The 25,203-nt window shown below is 33.9% G+C and overlaps 1 protein-coding gene across 1 annotated transcript in view; it reads left to right on the forward strand.

Annotated features, from left to right (window-relative positions):
• jbug (filamin-type immunoglobulin domains fbug) overlaps positions 1–25,203 on the forward strand; it is an 89,534-nt gene that overhangs the window by 21,565 nt on the left and 42,766 nt on the right. The window contains exon 2 of the mRNA XM_090167919.1: positions 23,251–23,440. Within this exon, the coding sequence (XP_090024045.1) occupies positions 23,251–23,440 (190 nt within the window). The remainder of the gene's footprint in view (positions 1–23,250; positions 23,441–25,203) is intronic.

Genomic DNA, 25,203 nt, shown 5'->3' on the forward strand with positions numbered 1-25,203 from the left:
TCTGCTCAGTCATTAGGAACTAATTGTTCTTCACGGATTTCATTTTAATTATCGCTAGTGGGTATATATTAAAAATAGTTTGGGTTCTGAGGAAACAATATTTTTCGTCATTTCTAAATTCGAATTGTGTTTTTTGGCTTGCGGTGTGGTATTTTTAAAATGTTTTAATTTTTTTAAAGTTTGAAAACATTTAATTATGTTTTTACTGTCATTTCAAAATGGTTTAGTTCTATCTGAAATTTTGACTTTTAATATCTCATTGGATGGAAATTCGATCATCTCGCTTTCTACTTAGGGATAATGACTTTCTTACAAGTTACCTTTCTTGTTGTACCAAGGTGCGTAGAAAATATATTGTGTACCTATAATAAAATCAGGGAAAAGTCAGGGAATTTGAATATGGGTCTAAAAATCGGGGAAAAGTCAGGGAATTTGAATATGGGTCTAAAAATCGGGGAAAAGTCAGGGAATTTGAATATGGGTCTAAAAATCGGGGAAAAGTCAGGGAATTTGAATATGGGTCTAAAAATCGGGGAAAAGTCAGGGAATTTGAATATGGGTCTAAAAATCGGGGAAAAGTCAGGGAATTTGAATATGGGTCTAAAAATCGGGGAAAAGTCAGGGAATTTGAATATGGGTCTAAAAATCGGGGAAAAGTCAGGGAATTTGAATATGGGTCTAAAAATCGGGGAAAAGTCAGGGAATTTGAATATGGGTCTAAAAATCGGGGAAAAGTCAGGGAATTTGAATATGGGTCTAAAAATCGGGGAAAAGTCAGGGAATTTGAATATGGGTCTAAAAATCGGGGAAAAGTCAGGGAATTTGAATATGGGTCTAAAAATCGGGGAAAAGTCAGGGAATTTGAATATGGGTCTAAAAATCGGGGAAAAGTCAGGGAATTTGAATATGGGTCTAAAAATCGGGGAAAAGTCAGGGAATTTGAATATGGGTCTAAAAATCGGGGAAAAGTCAGGGAATTTGAATATGGGTCTAAAAATCGGGGAAAAGTCAGGGAATTTGAATATGGGTCTAAAAATCGGGGAAAAGTCAGGGAATTTGAATATGGGTCTAAAAATCGGGGAAAAGTCAGGGAATTTGAATATGGGTCTAAAAATCGGGGAAAAGTCAGGGAATTTGAATATGGGTCTAAAAATCGGGGAAAAGTCAGGGAATTTGAATATGGGTCTAAAAATCGGGGAAAAGTCAGGGAATTTGAATATGGGTCTAAAAATCGGGGAAAAGTCAGGGAATTTGAATATGGGTCTAAAAATCGGGGAAAAGTCAGGGAATTTGAATATGGGTCTAAAAATCGGGGAAAAGTCAGGGAATTTGAATATGGGTCTAAAAATCGGGGAAAAGTCAGGGAATTTGAATATGGGTCTAAAAATCGGGGAAAAGTCAGGGAATTTGAATATGGGTCTAAAAATCGGGGAAAAGTCAGGGAATTTGAATATGGGTCTAAAAATCGGGGAAAAGTCAGGGAATTTGAATATGGGTCTAAAAATCGGGGAAAAGTCAGGGAATTTGAATATGGGTCTAAAAATCGGGGAAAAGTCAGGGAATTTGAATATGGGTCTAAAAATCGGGGAAAAGTCAGGGAATTTGAATATGGGTCTAAAAATCGGGGAAAAGTCAGGGAATTTGAATATGGGTCTAAAAATCGGGGAAAAGTCAGGGAATTTGAATATGGGTCTAAAAATCGGGGAAAAGTCAGGGAATTTGAATATGGGTCTAAAAATCGGGGAAAAGTCAGGGAATTTGAATATGGGTCTAAAAATCGGGGAAAAGTCAGGGAATTTGAATATGGGTCTAAAAATCGGGGAAAAGTCAGGGAATTTGAATATGGGTCTAAAAATCGGGGAAAAGTCAGGGAATTTGAATATGGGTCTAAAAATCGGGGAAAAGTCAGGGAATTTGAATATGGGTCTAAAAATCGGGGAAAAGTCAGGGAATTTGAATATGGGTCTAAAAATCGGGGAAAAGTCAGGGAATTTGAATATGGGTCTAAAAATCGGGGAAAAGTCAGGGAATTTGAATATGGGTCTAAAAATCGGGGAAAAGTCAGGGAATTTGAATATGGGTCTAAAAATCGGGGAAAAGTCAGGGAATTTGAATATGGGTCTAAAAATCGGGGAAAAGTCAGGGAATTTGAATATGGGTCTAAAAATCGGGGAAAAGTCAGGGAATTTGAATATGGGTCTAAAAATCGGGGAAAAGTCAGGGAATTTGAATATGGGTCTAAAAATCGGGGAAAAGTCAGGGAATTTGAATATGGGTCTAAAAATCGGGGAAAAGTCAGGGAATTTGAATATGGGTCTAAAAATCGGGGAAAAGTCAGGGAATTTGAATATGGGTCTAAAAATCGGGGAAAAGTCAGGGAATTTGAATATGGGTCTAAAAATCGGGGAAAAGTCAGGGAATTTGAATATGGGTCTAAAAATCGGGGAAAAGTCAGGGAATTTGAATATGGGTCTAAAAATCGGGGAAAAGTCAGGGAATTTGAATATGGGTCTAAAAATCGGGGAAAAGTCAGGGAATTTGAATATGGGTCTAAAAATCGGGGAAAAGTCAGGGAATTTGAATATGGGTCTAAAAATCGGGGAAAAGTCAGGGAATTTGAATATGGGTCTAAAAATCGGGGAAAAGTCAGGGAATTTGAATATGGGTCTAAAAATCGGGGAAAAGTCAGGGAATTTGAATATGGGTCTAAAAATCGGGGAAAAGTCAGGGAATTTGAATATGGGTCTAAAAATCGGGGAAAAGTCAGGGAATTTGAATATGGGTCTAAAAATCAGGGAAAAGTCAGGGAATTTGAATATGGGTGTTGCAATAATACTTTTGTACTGAAATGTAGGTGGATTTCAATTTATAAACTTCTGATAAAAGTAAATTATAAAGCTAAAAATGGTCTAACTTTTTTTTTAAAAAGTTGGGGGAAAATCTCTTAAAATGGTCAGGGAAAACAGGGAATAGTTAAATTAAAAATCTAAAAATTACACTGCATAGGAATATACACTAATTAATCATTTTACCTCTGTGTAACAGTTTTAGAAATTAACTACATGATCAGGGCCGTCTTTAACCTATTGGAGGCCCTGGGCACATTAGGATAATGGGGCCCCTATGACCTTGACAGAGCACTATTTTGTTAGAATAGATTTTTTCGAAATAAATATGTTTTTCGGTAATAAATATCGGTTATCATTTGATGATCTGGCAGGAACTAGGGGGCCCCTATCGATCGCGGGGCTCTGGGCACGTGCCCAGAGTGCCCAGTGGGAAAGAGGGGCCTGTACTTGATGAATTTTGTACCGCAAAAAAGCATTTTGAAAATCAACGGGAACCTGCCATCTAGGAGCAACAAACGCAACACCCCACGCAAGGAGAACGCAACCCGTCAAAAGTCGTGGATTTTCTTGTGTACATTTTTCATTGGCTAGACGCTTCAGCGCCTGCTGCCGTCGGAAGGCGAAAATTGGGAAATTGTCTCCTCCCCGCCCGTCCGTAAAACGTTCATCATAAAGGCTCGTGACGCTCGTCCAATGAAATTCGTACACAACCCTTCGTTAGCGTGTTTAAAGGCTAGCTGCGTTCTCCTTGTGTTTGTTGCTCCTAGCTGCCATGTTACCTGTTTCAAGCGATTAACATCAGCAGTATAAATTGATACTTCTCTAAGAGTTATAACTTCCGGTTAAAGCGACGTTCCATCCTGTGGGAGGGAAGTCAATGATTTGAAAACTTTTTATCAAAATTCGTTTTTTTCCTCGTCTGGGCAGTAAACAATTTCGCCAAGAAGGAAATAAGATGATCGCGTTGCCCTGTCTCAAATGGACGATAAAACCTCAGCTGTTTCCTCGCGCTCGGGTTTCCGTGGTAACGCTGAGATTCGATAGGGTGCGCTAAGCCCAACGACTACATCATTTGTCTTAGGCCTTGTCAGATAAGCAAGGGGTTAAGGTTGCCGCTAGGTAGAGCTGGGGCGATTCGATAAATTGGAAAATTTCAGCGCTATATTCAGTTAGCTTACTAGCTTAATTTTTTTAAATCATATCTAAGAAATATTTTATGGAAAATCTGTAGAAATGGTCTGGGAAAACCTGGAAAAGTCGGGTAATTTTATTAACTGGTAGAAGTCTGGGAATTTCATAGCAAATGAAGAACGTTTACTAAATTATAGGTTAAAAATTTCTAAATCGTATCAAAAAAAGTTAGGGAAAATCTGGAAAAGTCAGGGAATTTTAATCTAAAAAACAGGCAACCCTGTCAAAGCTAGAGTTCGTTTTCTCCTTTTTCAATACTTCCTGGTTTTGCATTTCTTCCACCAAACATATCAGAAGATAGGTTGTCACTTGCGCTAGTTACGTTGTCAGAAAAATTTGCGATTTAGAAAATGGCGACACTTAGTATAAAGAAACGGGACGCAAAAAATACTAGAATGTGATTGGTCGGATCAACTACCACCCAATATGCTAAAGGAGAAACAACTCGATTTTCAGCAATATTTTTAAAATCACTATTGACGATCGAAACGAGTCTAGGTGGCGTAGTGGCGCTAGCCTCTCCCACAGACAAATTAAAAAGTCATAAGAACGTTTTTTCTTAAATAAACTTATCAAAACATAAGCAAACGATGCTAAAATTATATGAAAATGCAAGTAACATTATTTTTAAAGTCAAATTTACGAATATCGATGAGGTAAAACTAATAGCGTCTGCTTTAGCCGATACCTATCTAGCTTTCAATGGCGAACCAAAGGTGGCGTTGCGATAGTTTTCGGTCGCGAATAGGTCTGTTTTGGGAAAGTCAAATTTGCGAATATCGATGAGGTAAAACTAATAGCGTCTGCTTTAGCCGATACCTATCTAGCTTTCAATGGCGAACCAAAGGTGGCGTTGCGATAGTTTTCGGTCGCGAATAGGTCTGTTTTGGGAAAGTCAAATTTGCGAATATCGATGAGGTAAAACTAATAGCGTCTGCTTTAGCCGATACCTATCTAGCTTTCAATGGCGAACCAAAGGTGGCGTTGCGATAGTTTTCGGTCGCGAATAGGTCTGTTTTGGGAAAGTCAAATTTACGAATATCGATGAGGTAAAACTAATAGCGTCTGCTTTAGCCGATACCTATCTAGCTTTCAATGGCGAACCAAAGGTGGCGTTGCGATAGTTTTCGGTCGCGAATAGGTCTGTTTTGGGAAAGTCAAATTTGCGAATATCGATGAGGTAAAACTAATAGCGTCTGCTTTAGCCGATACCTATCTAGCTTTCAATGGCGAACCAAAGGTGGCGTTGCGATAGTTTTCGGTCGCGAATAGGTCTGTTTTGGGAAAGTCAAATTTGCGAATATCGATGAGGTAAAACTAATAGCGTCTGCTTTAGCCGATACCTATCTAGCTTTCAATGGCGAACCAAAGGTGGCGTTGCGATAGTTTTCGGTCGCGAATAGGTCTGTTTTGGGAAAGTCAAATTTATGAATATCGATGAGGTAAAACTAATAGCGTCTGCTTTAGCCGATACCTATCTAGCTTTCAATGGCGAACCAAAGGTGGCGTTGCGATAGTTTTCGGTCGCGAATAGGTCTGTTTTGGGAAAGTCAAATTTGCGAATATCGATGAGGTAAAACTAATAGCGTCTGCTTTAGCCGATACCTATCTAGCTTTCAATGGCGAACCAAAGGTGGCGTTGCGATAGTTTTCGGTCGCGAATAGGTCTGTTTTGGGAAAGTCAAATTTACGAATATCGATGAGGTAAAACTAATAGCGTCTGCTTTAGCCGATACCTATCTAGCTTTCAATGGCGAACCAAAGGTGGCGTTGCGATAGTTTTCGGTCGCGAATAGGTCTGTTTTGGGAAAGTCAAATTTGCGAATATCGATGAGGTAAAACTAATAGCGTCTGCTTTAGCCGATACCTATCTAGCTTTCAATGGCGAACCAAAGGTGGCGTTGCGATAGTTTTCGGTCGCGAATAGGTCTGTTTTGGGAAAGTCAAATTTGCGAATATCGATGAGGTAAAACTAATAGCGTCTGCTTTAGCCGATACCTATCTAGCTTTCAATGGCGAACCAAAGGTGGCGTTGCGATAGTTTTCGGTCGCGAATAGGTCTGTTTTGGGAAAGTCAAATTTATGAATATCGATGAGGTAAAACTAATAGCGTCTGCTTTAGCCGATACCTATCTAGCTTTCAATGGCGAACCAAAGGTGGCGTTGCGATAGTTTTCGGTCGCGAATAGGTCTGTTTTGAGAGCGGCGGACATCACCAGGAAAGTTAATATTTCCCCTTTACGTAACTTTGGGCGACGAAATGAAAGCCGATGTTACCGCGGTACCTATCACGTAAATATTATTTTATCGAGACGTTGTGGCCAGAAGGGGGTTGATGATCTCCGACTAAATTACAACCGGTTTCGGTTCCGTTGACGCAGAGAAGCACGTCTCGCCCTGAGGCGCCCCAAACGGCGCGTTACAGATCTGCGGGAAGACTTGATACCTCCCTCTCGATGTCTTTTAGGCCTGGTTTACACTCGCTAAAAAGTCGCCGCAAAATCAGTTGTTTTAGGACTAACGGAGATTGTTTGCGCCGACGCGTCGTAAAATAATTGAATTAGGCCTAACCCATCGACGCAAAAAATGTATTAGGTCTAGCAGACGTTTTTTTTTAACTTCATCGCAAAATAATTGTATTAAGAATAACACAGATTTTTTGCGTCGTCGCTATGAAAATTTTATTAGGCCTAACGTCAAAGCAAAATAATCGTATTGGTGGATCTTAAAATTAATTTTGCGGCTGAAAATACGCCAAATACGCCAACTTGAGGGTATAAAAGCAGGTACTAGGCGAAAACTATTCGCTAGTTTTGGAGTATTTTTTAGGAAATAGCGAGCAACTACAAAATACAGTTTGGCTGTTATTGTATGGAAGAAGTTGGTAGTTTGGAGTAAAAGGTGTATTCTTTTCGTCTCAAAGTGAGCGAATAGTCTTGGCTTACTGTCTCGCGCGAAAACGTAATTCTGAAATCTGTCAATTAGGCCTAACGGAGATTTTCGAGTCGACGCAAAATAATCGTATTAGGCCTAACGGAGATTTTTCGAGTCGCCACATAATAATCGTATTAGGCCTAACAGATTTTTTGCGTCGAGACAAAAGAATTCTTTAATCTTAGTTTCCATTAGCTATTTTATTTAACAGATTAAAGTGCTAAAGTATAGAACGCGCCAGTGAAAAGTGAGCATTAGTCCTAACGGAGATTTTCCGCGTCAACATTCACCGTTGCGTCGTCTTAGCTCGAGTGGAAACGAGCCTTTCGGAGTAATTTACCCTTCCGTCGTCATGGAACTTTTTTGTCGATGATACACATAACGAGAAGTAAACCGTCTCCGTTTGCTCAAAAAAAAAGACGGGAGGGTTTCCCAGAAATTACGACCCAACTTACAACCAAGTTCACATACCAACGTTACGTCTACCTGTACGTGCTCTAATTGTCTCCAAAGTTACCCAAGAATTTTGAATTTCTAGACAGTACCAGGGTGACCAGACTTCCTATATTTCCTATATTTTCCTATATTTTTAATGCCTTCCTATAATTTCCTTTATTCTTACCCATTTTCCTATATTTTCCTATAATTTAACGGTCTTTTGAAAATGAAAGAACTTTTTTGTACGTGTCATCATCTACTGTAAATACTGCCATTTTCGAACAAAATCTTGAAATATACGAGCTTTGTAAATCCGCTAAGTGATCCAATAATGCAAGAAAGCAGTGTACAAAACATAATCAATGTTCTAGGTGATTCGAGTCAAAGTATACCGATATGCAATAAGTACCTTATTATTTTTCCCATATTTTTCTTAGCCTATTTAGTTTCCTATAATTCACCTATTTAATATTTAGCCTATTTAGATTCCTAAATTTTCCTATAATTCGCCTATTTAGTTTCCTGTATTTTCCTATAATTCGCCTATTTAGTTTCCTGTATTTTCCTATAATTCGCCTATTTAGTTTCCTGTATTTTCCTATAATTCGCCTATTTAGTTTCCTGTATTTTCCTATAATTCGCCCCTAAAATTCCTATTTTTCCTATAATTCGCCTATTTAGTTTCCTGTATTTTCCTATAATTCGCCTATTTAGTTTCCTGTATTTTCCTATAATTCGCCTATTTAGTTTCCTGTATTTTCCTATAATTCGCCTATTTAGTTTCCTGTATTTTCCTATAATTCGCCTATTTAGTTTCCTGTATTTTTCTATAATTCGCCTATTTAGTTTCCTGTATTTTCCTATAATTCGCCTATTTAGTTTCCTGTATTTTCCTATAATTCGCCCCTAAAATTCCTATTTTTCCTATAATTCGCCTATTTTTCCTATAATTCGCCTATTTTTCCTATAATTCGCCTATTTTTCCTATAATTCGCCTATTTTTCCTATAATTCGCCTATTTTTCCTATAATTCGCCTATTTAGTTTCCTGTATTTTCCTATAATTCGCCTATTTAGTTTCCTGTATTTTCCTATAATTCGCCTATTTAGTTTCCTGTATTTTCCTATAATTCGCCTATTTAGTTTCCTGTATTTTCCTATAATTCGCCTATTTAGTTTCCTGTATTTTCCTATAATTCGCCTATTTAGTTTCCTGTATTTTCCTATAATTCGCCTATTTAGTTTCCTGTATTTTCCTATAATTCGCCTATTTAGTTTCCTGTATTTTCCTATAATTCGCCCCTAAAATTCCTATTTTTCCTATAAAATTTTCAAACCTTTGCCCTGGCCACCCTGCAGTACGATAAAGAAATTTAAATCCACAAAAGTCTAGGAAAAATTGGTAAAATCCACAAAATTAATGAGAAAATCCTAAAAGTTCTTAAAAAAATCTTCAATAAAAACTATCTTCAAAGTTCTAAAATTTCTTTTAGAAAAATTACGAATCCCGAAATTTTATCAGAAAATGTACGAATCCCAAATTTTTTATTAGAAAATTTACTAATCCCAAAATTTCTAAATCATAATCTCAAAATGTCGAAAAATATAAACCAATCCTTAAAACTGCGACTTATTTTATATTTTCGAATCGACAAATTTACGAACAAAAAGCCAAAAGACTTACAAATAATTCAAAATCTTTAAATCTTTGAATTTCTCACTTTGAGGTCATATTAAAAAATCATCGAAAAATACGAAGCGACTGTGTTTATCAGGTTGACATTACCGAAAATGTATTTATTTCTATTTAGATAGAATGTAAACGGCCTAAATTTAATTTTAGTACGTTTCCCTTCAAAATCATATACCCGTTTTTTGGCACACCGTCGTGGACGAAATGTCAATAAAAGCCAAAATTAGCTACCGCAATGCCCTATTAAAAATTGCGCTGAGCTCAGTCAAGTTATTTGGGACTTTGTTCTACATTAGCTTCGGCTATTCTATTTTTAATTTGGTTTTATTAAAAAATAAATATGGATTCAACGGGCTCATAATCTAGCCCTAGATTAATAATAATAATTATTATTATTTTCTCCAAAAAGGGAAAAATTTTAGTTTTTAGTGTTATCAAGAATGTATTTATTTATACTCAGGGAGAATGAATATGTCGAGGCTATCGATGGACACGTTGAGCCCCTAACCCCGTCACGCTGAGGGGGGAGGGGAGGAAAAAGGAGGCGGTCTTATGTTTTGCGTCCTCGCAGCAGCGTCGAAAAACGTAATTTTTAAGAACCAATGAGATTGCAGTATTATTTGATTTTATTAAAGCGGAGCAGCATAGTGGGGGGCCCAACGGGTGGAATTGGAGAAACGCTAAAAATAATCTCGACATATTCATTCTCCCTGAGTATAAATAAATACATTCTTGGTGTTATTACGTAAAAATATTTTCTAAAAACCTATAAAAAAGCATTAATGTGTACATTAACACCTTTAAAATATTTTATTTTGTACAAAATATGATTTCGTTTAAATATTTTTGAAATTAAATAATATAAGAATTTTTTTATCGTTTTTGTTAAGATCAAAGTGTAGTATCAGTTTTTGCATCTGTAAAATAAATGGCTTCGTGTAAAATATTGTTTGAGTTTTTTTAAGATCAAAGTGTAGCTCATTTTAAAATCAGTATAATAGGTGACTTGGAAATATTTTATTAGATTTATTAATAAACTTCTTCGTCGACGTTTGGTTAAGATCAAAGTGTAGTATCAGGGTTTGTACACGACCTGGAGAAGTCAGAATTTTAAAATGGCTCCAAAATGTCAGAATTTGAAGTGTCAGGAAAGTCAAAGAATTTGAAAATGACTCCCATGTCAGAAAAGTCAAAAGAATTTGAAAATGACTCCCATGTCAGAAAAGTCAAAGAATTTGAAAATGACTCCCATGTCAGAAAAGTCAAAGAATTTGAAAATGACTCCCATGTCAGAAAAGTCAAAGAATTGGAAAATGACTCCCATGTCAGAAAAGTCAAAGAATTTGAAAATGACTCCCATGTCAGAAAAGTCAAAGAATTTGAAAATGACTCCCATGTCAGAAAAGTCAAAGAATTTGAAAATGACTCCCATGTCAGAAAAGTCAAAGAATTTGAAAATGACTCCCATGTCAGAAAAGTCAAAGAATTTGAAAATGACTCCCATGTCAGAAAAGTCAAAGAATTTGAAAATGACTCCCATGTCAGAAAAGTCAAAGAATTTGAAAATGACTCCCAAATATCAATAATCTAAAGCAAGATTTGACTTAAAAATTTCATTTATTGTACCCAAATGGTCAGGGAAAATTTGGAAAATTGGTCCGGGAATTTCATTTCGTAAATATATTTTAATACATCATAATAGATGACTTGGTATAAAATATTTTGTGTTAATTTTAATAATAAGCTTCGTCTTTTGGCTAAGATCAAAGTGTAGTATTTTTCCGTATCAGCTGTGATACCCGTGAAACATTTCGGCCACGTGCACCATTAAAATTGGATCAACAAATTGTGTCGTAGATTCCACAAAATCTTAGTTTAAATTTTATTGGAACGCGTAATATATTGGTTACATATTTTAGTGTTTAAATAAAAATTCGAGGTTAAAAATGTGTATTCTTAAATACGTTTCTATAAAAATATTTCTTGGTAAATGTGTGATAAAATCGGCCATATATTTTCTCTAATCGGATGCGGCATTTCAAAACTAGTTCCAAACGAGCGAACCTTTAACTCCGAAAGCACGTCCGGAATTCAATTTTCTATCTTGAACCTGTAAAGTTAAAAAACCTTGATTTTCTTGAAGAGATAAATTAGCCGAGTATTCAGCTCCCGGCTCCAAATATTCCGAAAAAGATTTCCAAAACTATTTGGGAAATTATGCCGCAAAGTTCATTTTTCGAAGCGATTTACTTGAATAAAAAAAGAAAATTATAATATTTTTAAATGAATGGTTTTTATTTTGAACTTTAGTATTTTTAAGATACTTGGTTTAAGATAATTGTGTCCTTGAACTAGTTTTTAAATGCTTTTATAAAGTAAGACGTATAATTTATTTTTTTTAATTTCAAATTTTAAGCAGTAACTATATTTTTGAATTTAATTCATAGTTCTAATTTTAAGTAATACTTTAGAATTTGTTTGAATTTCAAATTACAGAAATAACTATTTTCAAATTACAGAAATAACTTTTCAAATTTGAATTTGAAGTTTAAAACAGTAACTATATTTTTGAATTTGAATTTCTAATTTAAACCAGTGACTATATTTTTGAATTTGAAGTTTAAAACAGTAACTATATTTTTGAATTTGAATTTCTAATTTAAACCAGTGACTATATTTTTGAATTTCTAATTTAAACCAGTAACTATATTTTTGAATTTCTAATTTAATCCAGTAACTATATTTTTGTATTTCTAATTTAAACCAGTAACTGTATTTTTGAATTTGAATTTCATATTTATACCAGTAACTGTATTTTTGAATTTGAATTTCATATTTATACCAGTAACTGTATTTTTGAATTTGAATTTCATATTTATACCAGTAACTGTATTTTTGAATTTGAATTTCATATTTATACCAGTATCTCACGATTGGACATAAAACGAATGATGTTTCAACCTAAACTAGCGCGTTGATTTTTCTATGCGAGCTTGAGTGCACAGTCCGTTAACTGCGAGGTCTGGATGCTCTTATTTAAAAAAAAAAAACAGATTTTTAAACGTTTTTAAAGTACAAATGATTTAGGATAATTGCGCCCTTGAACTCATTTTGTGATTAATGATGCTTTCTATGAATGTGGTAAAGTTCTAAGGATTTTTAAAACTCAATAATCAATAGATATTATAGCCCTAATTTTCAGTGGTTCTGTTTTATTTAAGTAGGTTGTAATAAATCCATAATGGTTTTTACTAGGACAAAATATTTACCGATTCCGTGTCGAAAATAGCTAGTTTAACAGGCAGCCCAACTATCCAATAATTCCTCTAAAATCCTTCATTTTGAAACTCATCAAAACACCTAATTAGAATAACAATCAGTTTGTGAAATTTTAGTCCAATTTTATCCTATAAATTGAAAAATTTAATCCAAAAATATTTTCTGGGTAGGTGGTTTATTTTCGCTAGTTCCGGGATTTCGTAGTAGGGTAACAAGAGTAAGGCTCTGACGTCATTTTACTCCGATCCTGTGGTGGCGAATAGTTTGAGTCGGAGTAAAAACGTTTTTCCGAAATGGCTGCCTGTAACCATTTCGGCCGATAAATTCGGGCTAGCAGACGACAAAATCCGATTTACTCCTTTACACCTCCTTTCCAGAAGGAGTAAAAAGAGTAGCCCGAATACTCCGGAACCAGCGAATAGTTTATGGGGCGGAGTAATTCTCATCCCCGGAACAGGCGAATAAAACGTTTTAGGGTAAAACGAGTACACTTTTAGTCAGAGAACAGGTGAAAGGAAATCACCAATTTTGAAGCGCGGAAATTTAATTTATCCAGACCAAAAGTGTTTTTATGACAGATTTGAAGATTTCTACCGAGTTAAACTTATAATATCGGCCAAAATAATGTCAAAAGTATTTGTCATAAATCCAATATATTGTATTCCCTCGTAAGCAATTTCAAATGCCAATTTGTGGAATGGTTTATTGGTCTCTAAAACTTCGTAATAATTATCTAATAATTACATATAGTTGCGAGAAGCACTTGGGTGAAAACTCGGAACAACTCCTTCCGCGTTGAGTTTGCAAGTTCTCTTCCCGCTGTTTAAAGGGGTTTTCCCCGAGCTCTTCGGTTTCCCCCTCCATAAAACTTGTTGAGGTTAACGGTAATAGTTAGTGTAGAGAGCTGTTGGCTCGTGTGGCATGAAGGGCTTGCTACCACCCACCTACGCATTGTAACCCGGCCACCTGAATTAATGGCTTCCAAAAGTCGCTCGATGACTTGGGCCTAAGGTGGTGCCTTGGTAAAAACGAAGACGGAAACCAACATTTGCAAATTTTGAATCTCAGTGACATCAGAAATCAAACTGATTTTGAGATTTCAGTGCGCAAGTTTCGAGATTTTTACGAATGTCGGACCCCCTTGGATGGTGACCTAATAAGTCTCGAAGTATCTAGGGTGTCTAGATAGCGTAACTATGATCTAGCGTCTGCTACAGACCAATTTAAAAGTCATAAGACCTTTTTTTTTCTGATACAAACCTATCAAATTCAGGGTTGCCACAATAATTTCAGATCCAAATTCCCTGACAATTCCCTGTTTCCCCTGACCATTTTAAGAGATTTTCCCTGACTTTTTAAAACCAAAATTAGACGATTTTTAACATTATATTTTACTTTTATCAGAAGTTTATAAATTGAAATAAACCTACATTTCAGTACACAAGTATTAAAGTAAAATTACCTTCAAGAAGGTTTAAGATAAAATTGATTTCCCCGACTTTTCCCTGACCTTTTAAAAATTCTTAATATTCCCGGACTTTTTAGGCCCATTTTTAAATTCCCCGACTTTTCCGTGACGTGTGGCAACGCTGGAAATATGCAAACATTATATTAAAATGCAAGTAATATATTTATAAAGTCAAATTTACGAATAACGATGAGGAAAAAACTAATAGTGTCTGCTTTAGCCGCTGCCTATCTAGCTTTCAATGACAAACCAAAGGGGGCGTAGCGATAGTTTTCGGTCGCGAATAAATAAAATCGTTCTTGGTACTTCATTGGACACAAATTGAGATAGCGCCCGTTTAAATGGCCCCACTAATAGGCGCCTAAGTGATAGCGTGCGAGCGACGGGGTATTTTAAGACTGTTCGTTTCGATTCGCTCGAGCGCGCCTCCGAACAATGGGCTGTTTACCCTAGACGCCAGACGGCGCCGCGGTTGACCCACTGACCAAGTGATTCCGGACCCACGTGTTCAATGAAAAGTTCACCATTCTCGTTAATAATCGTAATTTTAAATGTCCTTTAATCGCTTAATTGTTCGGTCTTTTCACTGGAAGTTGGCCGCCTGCACAGCTCCTGTGCCACGCTATCAGCTAGCTTCCAGCTTAAAGGCAACTATGTAGTCGGCCTTAAATAGGCGAAACTATAAAGTAAATTTGGTCTTAACCAACTTGTTAAAATGGGGAAACAAAATCACGTGACTACCTTTTCACAGCCAACTTCGATTCGGTAACTCGTGTAAATAGTTGTCCGTGCGACGTTAAAAAAATATTCCTTCCAGATACTGCAGAAATAACTTTTCTATTACAAAATATTTTAATTAATAATAATAAATAAACAATTTAGACGAATAGATCAAAATTTAAACAACTATTAGCAAAATAAAATGAATAACAATAGTATTTCTTAGGATAGATGGCGCTGCAGCTCTCCACAAAGTCACGTGACTACCATCTTTTCAGCCCCCCTGGACTTTATAGTTTCGCCTATTGGTGTTTCCCTCGTTATATCAGAAGTATATAAGTATCCATCTATATGAGATTGTTATTCGTAGGCTGCTCGTGGGTGTGAACTATTTTCGTTGACACATGACACCACGCATTACTCTGTAGCTTAATTAGAACAGCTGCTATGGGGATTAGAAATATACAAGTCATTTGATTTTGGCCATTTTTTTAAATTTTTAACAGCCATATTTTGAAAAGCGTTTAAGATAATTCAATAAAAATCCCTAGACACTATCTATATGCCAAATTCCATAAAAATCAGGTTTTTGAGTGTGTTGATTTTACATGGAAAGCCCCAAGTATGAAACTCCATACTCAGGCTCCATTTTGTTTTTAGGTCTAGAGCGCCACCTCGTGAAAGGAATACGAAACATTAGTCATAAGTATTATAATATTAATTATTATAAATATATTTTTATAAATACGTTATATCACTTCGTAGCTTTGGCCATGGCTGCCATTTTATGCACGTTTTTTCTCTTTGGAAAAAAGCACCGGTGACGTTGCGTGACGTCGCACTGATTCTACTATATAGACGTAATTACATTTCATTCGTATTTTGTTGTATATATATTTTTGTAATTATAATAATTAATAGTATAAAGTGTGTTCATTTTAGATTTATCATTATACTTACGGTATTTTCCAACAGTATTATTAGAATTAGTTAAAAATTGGAAAATTTTGTATTTTATGACAGTTTCCGTTAATAATCATTTAGATGGCAAAAAAATTAAAAAATAAAATATGGTTTAAAAATTAAATTAGCGAAGATTGGGTTTAATTTTTAGGTTCTATAATGAATCAGGGTTGCCACACGTCAGGGAAAAGTCAGGGAATTTAAAAATGGGCCTAAAAAGTCAGGGAAATGTCAGGGAATTTTAAGAATTGGTAAAAATTCAGGGAAAAGCCAGGGAATTCAATTTTATCTTGGCACTTTTTGAAGGTAATTTAACTCTAGATCTATGACAAATTCCACGATTATCATTTATTTCCTTGAATGTTTGGCTAATTTTTTCAACATTGCAATAACCTTTTTACTGAAATATAAGTCCATCTAAATTTATTAACTTCTGATAAAAGTAAATTATAAAAGAAAAATTTTGGTCTTAATAAGTCAGGGAAAATCTCTTAAAATGGTCAGGGAAAACAGGGAATAGTCAGGGAATTTGAATCTGAAAATTTTGTGGCAACCCTGTGAATACTTATATCTCAAGAATTCTTATTTACTTATGGTAATATTCCGAAATAACGCGTGTTCTTAAATCATTGGAAGCAATGTTTGTCGGTTATTTTTAGCAGAAATGTCAGCCTTGCTGAAGATCGATGTTGCGTCTTGACGTAAAGGGTCCACGAACCCAAATAATTAACGCGCGCCCACAAAATAGGATTTCACAAAAAAGAAACAATTAGAATTTTGAGGTCGAAGCATCGGATAAATACCGAAATTGGTCGTTTTGTGTTTTAGCAAATGTTGCATTTTTAAATCAAATTGATCGAGATGAAGAATGAATGTAGGTTTGAAAAATAGGTGAAATAACTGGACGGATAAATGACAGAAGTAATTGGAAATAAATATTGCATTTATTTATATTTAGGCAGAATGACTATTTTGATTTATTTATTGAACAACAACTGCGAAGAAAATGCTGGCTTATGTGCAGAAAGACCAATAATCAATATAACAAAATAATTTAAATTAAAAAGAATACAATAAAGAACATATTTTAAAAATTGACTTTGTAAAAGAGGGACAATTTTGAGCGGAAATTGAGATAATTTTTTTCGGTTACAATATCATTGGAGAGCGAATATATTTCTATATATTATCATATATTGTTATATTTCTATATTATCATATATTGTTTTATTTCTATATATTATCATGTATTGTTTTATTTCTATATATTATCATGTATTGTTTTATTTCTATATATTATCATGTATTGTTTTATTTCTATATATTATCATGTATTGTTTTATTTCTATATATTATCATATATTGTTTTATTTCTATATATTATCATGTATGGTTGTATTTCTATATATTATCATGTATGGTTGTATTTCTATATATTATCATGTATGGTTGTATTTCTATATATTATCATGTATGGTTGTATTTCTATATATTATCATGTATGGTTGTATTTCTATATATTATCATGTATGGTTTATTTCTATATATTATCATGTATGGTTTATTTCTATATATTATCATGTATGGTTTATTTCTATATATTATCGAATATTGTTGTATTTCTGTATATTATCGAATATTGTTGTATTTCTGTATAATATCGAATATTGTTGTATTTCTATGTAATATCGAATATTGTTATATTTCTATATATATATATATATATATGGGAAACCTTTACTAAAATATTGGTTAACCACTGTCAAATTTTGGCATAGTAAGTCGGGAAAAATCTGGAAAAGTCGGGGAATTTGATTCTGAAAAAACTGAAGTAACCCGGCCTACATCATAAAGGCTGGAGTGTGAATTAAATTTAAGCCACGCTCACACTAGAGCTTAAAACCCAGTTTAGGTCGGCTTGAATGCCAGTTTTGACCGCCGACCATAATTCTTGGTTCACACGTGTGAAATCGCTTCACCCCGGTTCGCTTATAGTCCAGGCTTAACGTCATTTCAAATTATGAACAGAATTTTGAAAATACTAAAATGTATCCCAAAACAATTAGTTAATCGTGTTTACTATACATACAGTAATATTATTTGACTTTATTTAGAATTGTATTCCTATTATTTTGGAAAATACGAGCAATTTTACAACCCCGCCTTGTCGTTTTGAAAGCGATTCTAAGCGAACCGACTTGGACGAGTTGCTTCGCGAACCAACACGAAGCGATTTCGAACGCTGGTTCTCACTAGTTATCTAAAACGCAGCGATTTTAGGGGTAAGTGTGAACCTGGCTTTATTAGCGTCCAATGCAGTGGCGCCACCACGCGTGACGTCTTCGCATCTTGTAATCTCGGTTTCGCAATTTCTGGAAATATTGAAAAGGTTTTTGTTTGTTAGCGGCGCCTGTGGACTGGCATTGACCCTGTTTGAAAACTTGAATTGCTTATTATGGAATTCTCCTTCGCTAAAGGATGAGTCTCACGCGTTGCCGTTTTGCATAATTCACGGAACGAGCCAAAATAAAAAGCGCTTATTCACAAAGCTCAAGGCTACTTCGTTGTACCATAAGTAACATAACAGTAATAAGTATGACACTTCGTATTTTTTCAAAGCTAGTTTTTTAATGATAGTTTGTTTCGCCAATAACATTTATAAATAATTGTATTTACAGACTGCCTTGTGTTTGGAATTGCAAGAACTAATTTATATAAGCTAGAACCTGAAACTGCAGCTTGTAGATCGGTGTTACTCTGTTCTTCAGGTTCCATCTTGATTTTAGGTCTACAACGCCATCTCTTGAATGGAATACGAAACATTATTCATTAGTATTATAAAGTTTATATTTTTTAATATTAATATATAGCATATTAGTTACATTTAATTCGTATTATTTTGTTATTATTATATAAAATTACTTTAATATTTTTTAATATTAATATATAGCATATTAATTACATTTAATTCCCATTTGGTTTTTATTATGTATAATGTACTTTTAATAATTAATAATTAATAGTATAAAAAGGTACTTACTTTAGGTTAAATTATCGGTACAGTATTTTGCAAAAATATATTTAGAAGTAAAATTTGTTATTGGTGAAAGTTGTCAATGAATAGAAAAATGGTAGCACTACATTAACGTAAATAATTCAGTGTCATACTAAGTCTTATAACTATTATGTTACTTACACGTATGTATGAGCTAAGTATAAGCTATTATGTATACATCTTTACCGATAAGGTGCGCGTGATCGGGGAGTCGTGACTGGCATGTCTGCTAGGGCCATTGTCACGCCGATCTTCTACAGGTACTTTTGATTACCTTCCGAAATTGAATACGTTGTTTGTCAAAACAATATTTTAGTGGCCAGTTGCGTAGACTTAAACATATTGATGTTGTCAGAAGTAAATTAATTTTAGTTATGCTGTTCAGTTATACGCACTAATCTATTTCGTAAATGGTGAAAATATACTACACTTTGATCTTAGCCAAAACGCCGAAGAAACTTGTTAATAAATTTTAAATCAAAATATAAAATATTTTATTCGAATTTATTAGTTTTGTACAAAATCACAGCTGATGCGAAATGATACTACACTTCGATCTTAACCAAATCCTTTCAAATTCGCTTTGCATTATATACGTCATGAGTTAAAAACTATTTTATTGGCAGAAATAAATAAATTTAAATATTGTCATTTAGTTATACGAAAACCTCTTATTTTGTTAATGCGGAAAAATTACAACACTTTGATCTTAGCAAAAGTTTTTATGAAACTGTTTTAAATTTACTAAGTCGTCTATTTTGTACCAAAACAAAATATTTTTCTTAACGTAGAAATATACTACATTTTGATCTTAGCGAACCTATTCCGAAATTGTATTGTTTAGGTATAAATTTTTTTATGAAAGATTAAGTAAACCTAAGCAAACTAATGATGCAAAGAATAAATTTAGTAACCAGCAAATCTATCTCGTTTTATACAGTAAGTAAGGCAATTAGATAAACTTATCACAGAACTAATTTTCAGAGTTATTGCGCAATCAAAATTTAGTTTAGCACAGGGCCCCGTAATGTCCAAATACGCCCAAGGTCAAATATACTACTGCCAAGGACGATGACAAACCACTCAGTTGCAAGTCCAATTCGGAGCTAGGTGAGAGAATCGGTGTTGATAAAAAGGTTCCGCCAGAAAATTAGCATTAAATCAATAGGAAGTGTCATACTTATATTTTTTGTTACTTATGATTTTGTTTGTAAATGATTTTGCAATAACGCGTATTTCTGACTTGTTGCTTGAAAATGGAGCTTGTGTAATAGTTACATTTTAAAACAAATGTTTTACAGGGTTGCCACACGTCAGGGAATTTAACAATGGACCTAAAAAGCCAGGGAAATGTCAGGGAATTTTTAGAATTTGTAAAAAGTCAGGGAATTAAATTTTATCTTGCCACTTTTTTAAGGTTATTTTTTAGACCAGATCTATGACAAATTCTATGATTATCGTTTATTTCCTTGAAAGTTTGGCTAATTATTTCAACATTGCAATAACCTTTTTACTGAAATATAAGTTCATTAAAATTTATTAACTTCTGATAAAAGTCAAATATAAAATAAAAATTTGCCCTATAAAAGTCAGGGAAAAATCTCTTAAATGGTCAGGGAAAACAAGGAATAGTCAGGGAATTTGAATCTCAAAATTTTGTGGCAACCCTGTTTTACTTTATATAAATTTACTTCCATTTCTAGAGTTCGGCGTTTGAATAAAAATTAACCACTTATTTTATTTTTATCCATAACCTACAATTATCCGAAAATATAAATTATTTTTTTGCATGTTAAATCGTTGTTTATCCATGGCTAATATCCTTAAAAAAACAGTTAACCAAAATATTTACGATTATTAGATATTTTGTTAGTTAAATTTATCTGTTACGCAGAGCTCTATCCATTTCAAATGCATTTGATGTTTGACAGTAATAAAGGAATTTGCTAAAGCTTTGGTAGACTTCGGAGTAAGTCATTTGCCTCGTCTCCGCAGTTAGCGTGTGCAGGGAGCCGTGAACGAGCGCCATTGGCAGCGGCCAATGATCAATTATTTTTAATTGGCGTATTTGGTTCGGCTAAAAGGGCTTACGTATTGGCAATGGCTACGATTATTATTTGGATTTAACTGACACACTTATGGATGATATAGTTATAGTCTTATGGTGCTACAAGCATTGACCTCTTCTTAACACCATTCAAAACCTATTTTAATTTACAAACTATTACAAACTATAAAACAAAACTAGTTGAAAGTAATTGAAAGTAGTTCTAGGTTTAAAATGACAAATGTGGCCATTGTGGCGCCATCTACGGCAGTTTTCCGAAAGCAGATTCCATATGTAGAAAGATAAAAAATTATATACTAAGCATTTCTCTTTTCTGGCGGTAGATGGGGCGTCTGCGATTCATTAGGTAGTTTTCCTCTTGATAGAATTGGCTTTTTCTTAATGTAATAAATGAAAATTTCAAGTAATAAATGAAAATTAAATAGTTAAGAAAAGGTAATTATACCAATTTTTGAAAACATTTTAAAAGCCATTTTGTACACCATTTCAATGACTATTCTGTTATCAGGAATGAAATATTTGAAATTTTGTAATTTAATTTTTTCTCCTCCGTTTTTAAATAATAAAGCTTTCGAAAACTATCGTAGATGGCGCCACATTGATGTGGCCATAACAAATTTAGCCATTTGAAGAATCCAGTAACATTAAATATGTATTTCTTGATTATCCTAGCCAAATAGAAATCACTGAAACATAACTTATCTTGGTCCCACGCTCTGGCAGACACACGTGAAAGTGTACTTGACCAACTTGTTCACGGATCAAATAATAATTTTAGAATTTAGTATCTGATGAATTTATAATGAATTTTATATATTTGGCATAAAAATATTCAGTTTTTAGTGTTTATACCGACAACTCACCGACAACTCGACTTACCTTTGGTTACCCTCATTTATTATTCAAAAGGAAGTTATTTCGCTGCAACGATATTTAAATGATATCGAACTTACATCTCTCTCTCCTGTTCAAAAAAAGGTTTTATTTTACGGGTCGTCGAGGGCTTTTAAATTTACTTGTTCCTCCTCTCATCAACCAGAAATGAAATCAAGAAATTACAAATTCAATTAGATAACATAAAATCAAGAAATGATAAAACTATATTTGATGACATAAAATCCAAAAATTATAAAATTATATTAGATGACAGAAAATCAAGAAATGATAAAACTATATTAGATGACAGAAAATCAAGAAATGATAAAACTATATTAGATGACAGAAAATCAAGAAATGATAAAACTATATTAGATGACAGAAAATCAAGAAATGATAAAATTTTATTAGATGACATAAAATCAAGAAATTATAAAAATTATATTATATGACATAAAATCAAGAAATGATAAAATTATATTAGATGACATAAAATCAAGAAATGATAAAATTATATTAGATGACATAGAAATGATAAAATTATATTATATGACATAAAATCAAGAAATTATAAAAATTATATAAGATGACATAAAATCAAGAAATGATAAAATTATATTAGATGGCATAAAATCAAGAAATGAGAAAATTATATTATATGGCATAGAAATGATAAAATTATATTAGATGACATAAAATCAAGAAATGATAAAATTATATTATATGACATAGAAATGATAAAATTATATTAGATGACATAAAATTAAGAAATTATAAAAATTATATTAGATGACATAAAATCAAGAAATTATTAAAATTATATTAGATGACATTAATCTAGAAATTATAAAAATTATATTAGATGACATTAATCTAGAAATTATAAATCGAATGAAACTACATAAAATCAAGAAATAATAAATTGGGTTACTTGATATAAATTCCAGAATTAAATTTAATTACATGCTGTAAAATCAAGAAAAGGTGTACACGAAATTGTTTTATTTAAAAGATTTTTTAAATCTTTTAAAGAAAATAATTCCTTGTGCACCTTTTTAAACCTCTTTGTCATTTCTCCAAGCTCATGGTGACCAGACTTCCTATTAATTCCTTTAATTTGTCCTTATTTCCTATAATTTCACCAGTTTTCATAAATTTTACTGGTTGTACTTATTTTGATTTATAATAGTCCTTTAAATAAAAGATCATTCATAGCCGATTATAAAGTTTGTGCTGCTGCGACTGGACATATAATTGATTGGTCTATGGTTTCTCTTTATACGGCCAAAGCTGAGAATTTTCTATGCATAGATCTGGCAGCATTTTTCAACAGGGGGGCAAGACAGTCAGAGGGGTTTATTTAAGCGCCTATTTTATCTTGAATTTCCACCAAACAACGGGAAAAAAGTATTCTGAAGAATAATAACTTTGGTTTTTCCGTGTAGTATAACCCAAAACCATTTCGTCGTCATGTACCCACATGCAACCTATATTTAACTTTATTTGGCCAATTTTTTATATTTTCCTTTATTTTACCTATTTTGTATCTTATATTTTCTTATAATTCGCTTTCGAATATCAAATTGTTCCTATAAATTTTCCGATCAATTTCCCTGGTCACCCTGCAACCTATAGTTGTCTCAAATGGTTCTAATTATCGTTTTAAGTCGTAATATTTTATTTTAAAAGCGTCATAATTGTTGTCTCCTCTATTTAGGAAATACGGACATCGTGGAAGGGAACCTGAAGCTGATTTTGGGGCTGGTGTGGTCGCTGATCCTCCGCTACCAAATCGGAAGGACCAACTTCCCCCCGAAGAAGTTGATGCTGGCTTGGCTGCAAGCGGTGCTGCCGGACCTCCACATCTCCAACTTCACCTCCGACTGGAACGATGGAGTCGCTCTCAGGTTAATTCAATCAATTAATTTACGTTTGATAAAAGGGAGATGATCACGGGTAACGCCAATAGACGCATTCACATATTGCCTACAGGGAAATATGCAATGAGGGGCGAAATCCACCCGAGGTACCTTCCTATTTAATAATGTTTGAGGTAGATGGCGACACTATAAAGTTTATAAAAAATAAACTTTTTTAAAAAGTTATTAATTAATTACTAAATTATAGTACTTTAAATTCTAATTAAAAATATATAATTTTTGTAATTTAAATTAACAATTAATTTTAACAGTAGTTAACACTCTTCGCCATAGATGGCACTATAATACGATTTTAAACTATCCAATCAGGGAAGAGAATTTGGTATTTTAAATCTCGACAAAACCGTTCCCACTAAAACTGAAAACTTTCAACCAATCGTTGAAAATCAAAATTTTGACGTCATGGTGCTATCAGAGCGCCATCTACTAACAAATAACGCCATCACCACGTTACCTCGGATGAATTTTACCCCTTTAAAGTCGTTTTTAGCCGTTATAAATTGTAAATCTATATAGGTGGTTTCTTTTCGCCTGTTCGCGGACTAAAAGTGTACTATTTTTACTCTAAAACGTTTTATTCGCCTGTTCCGGGGATGAGAATTATTCCGACCCATAAACTATTTGCTTGTTCCGGCTACTCTTTTTACACCTTCTGGAAAGGAGGTGTAAAGGAGTAAATCAAATTTTGTCGTCTGCTAGCCAGAATTTATCTGCTGAAATGGTTACAGGCAGCCATTTTGGAAAAACATTCTTACTCCGACTCGAACTATTCGCCAACACAGAATCGGAGTAAAATGACGTCATAGCCTTACTCTTCTTACCCTACTCCGAAATCCCGGAACAAGCGAAAAGGAACCACATAATTAGCGACCGAAACGAGTCTAGGTGGCGTAACGGCGTTAGCGTCTCCGAGGTTGCGCCTAAGATTATAAGAACATTTTTCCTTAGCTAAAATTATCAAAATTAGGGTTGCCACAATAATTTCAGATCCAAATTCCCTGTTTCCCCTGACCATTTTAAGAGATTTTCCCTGACTTTTTAAAACCAAAATTAGCCAATTTTTAACATTATATTTTACTTTTATCAGAAGTTTATAAATCGAAATAAACCTACATTTCAGTACAAAAGTATTATTGCAGCGTTAAACAAAATTAGCAAAACTTTAAAGCTAGGAGCAACAAACACAAGGAGAACGCAGCTAGCCTTTAAACACGTTAACGCAGTGTTGTGTACACATTTCATTGGACAAGACTCTACACTGAACGTTTTACGGAAAGGGGGAAGACAATTTCCGAAATTTTCCCCTTCCGACGGCAGCAGGCGCTAAAGCGTCTAACCAATGAAAATTGTACACAAGAAAATCGACGACTTTTGACGGGTTGCGTTTTCCTTGTGTGGGCAGTGCTGTGTTTGTGGCTCCTAGTTTAAAGTAACTAAATAGAGTAATCGTAGAATTTGTCAGATAACTAGAGTGAAAATCCCGAAAAGAAACCACCTACTAGAGGCCGATTTTTAAATACCCCAAGTGTTAACAGATGGCACCAAGTCTGAAAACCGGGAGAAATATTTAATTTCGGTGTGTACTGAGTTTTACGCCTTTTTTTCCTGATTTTAAACTTTGTGTGTGGTTTTTACATGAAGCGTCGATGAAATAGTATAATTGTTATTTACGTAAACAGGGTTATCACAGATCAGTGAAAACAGGCAAAAGTCAGAGGATTTAAACTGTA

This window comes from Leiobunum rupestre, chromosome 3 (genome assembly GCF_980474605.1).
Source record: "Leiobunum rupestre chromosome 3, qqLeiRupe1.1.hap1, whole genome shotgun sequence".
Classification (NCBI taxonomy): Eukaryota; Metazoa; Arthropoda; class Arachnida; order Opiliones; family Sclerosomatidae; genus Leiobunum; species Leiobunum rupestre.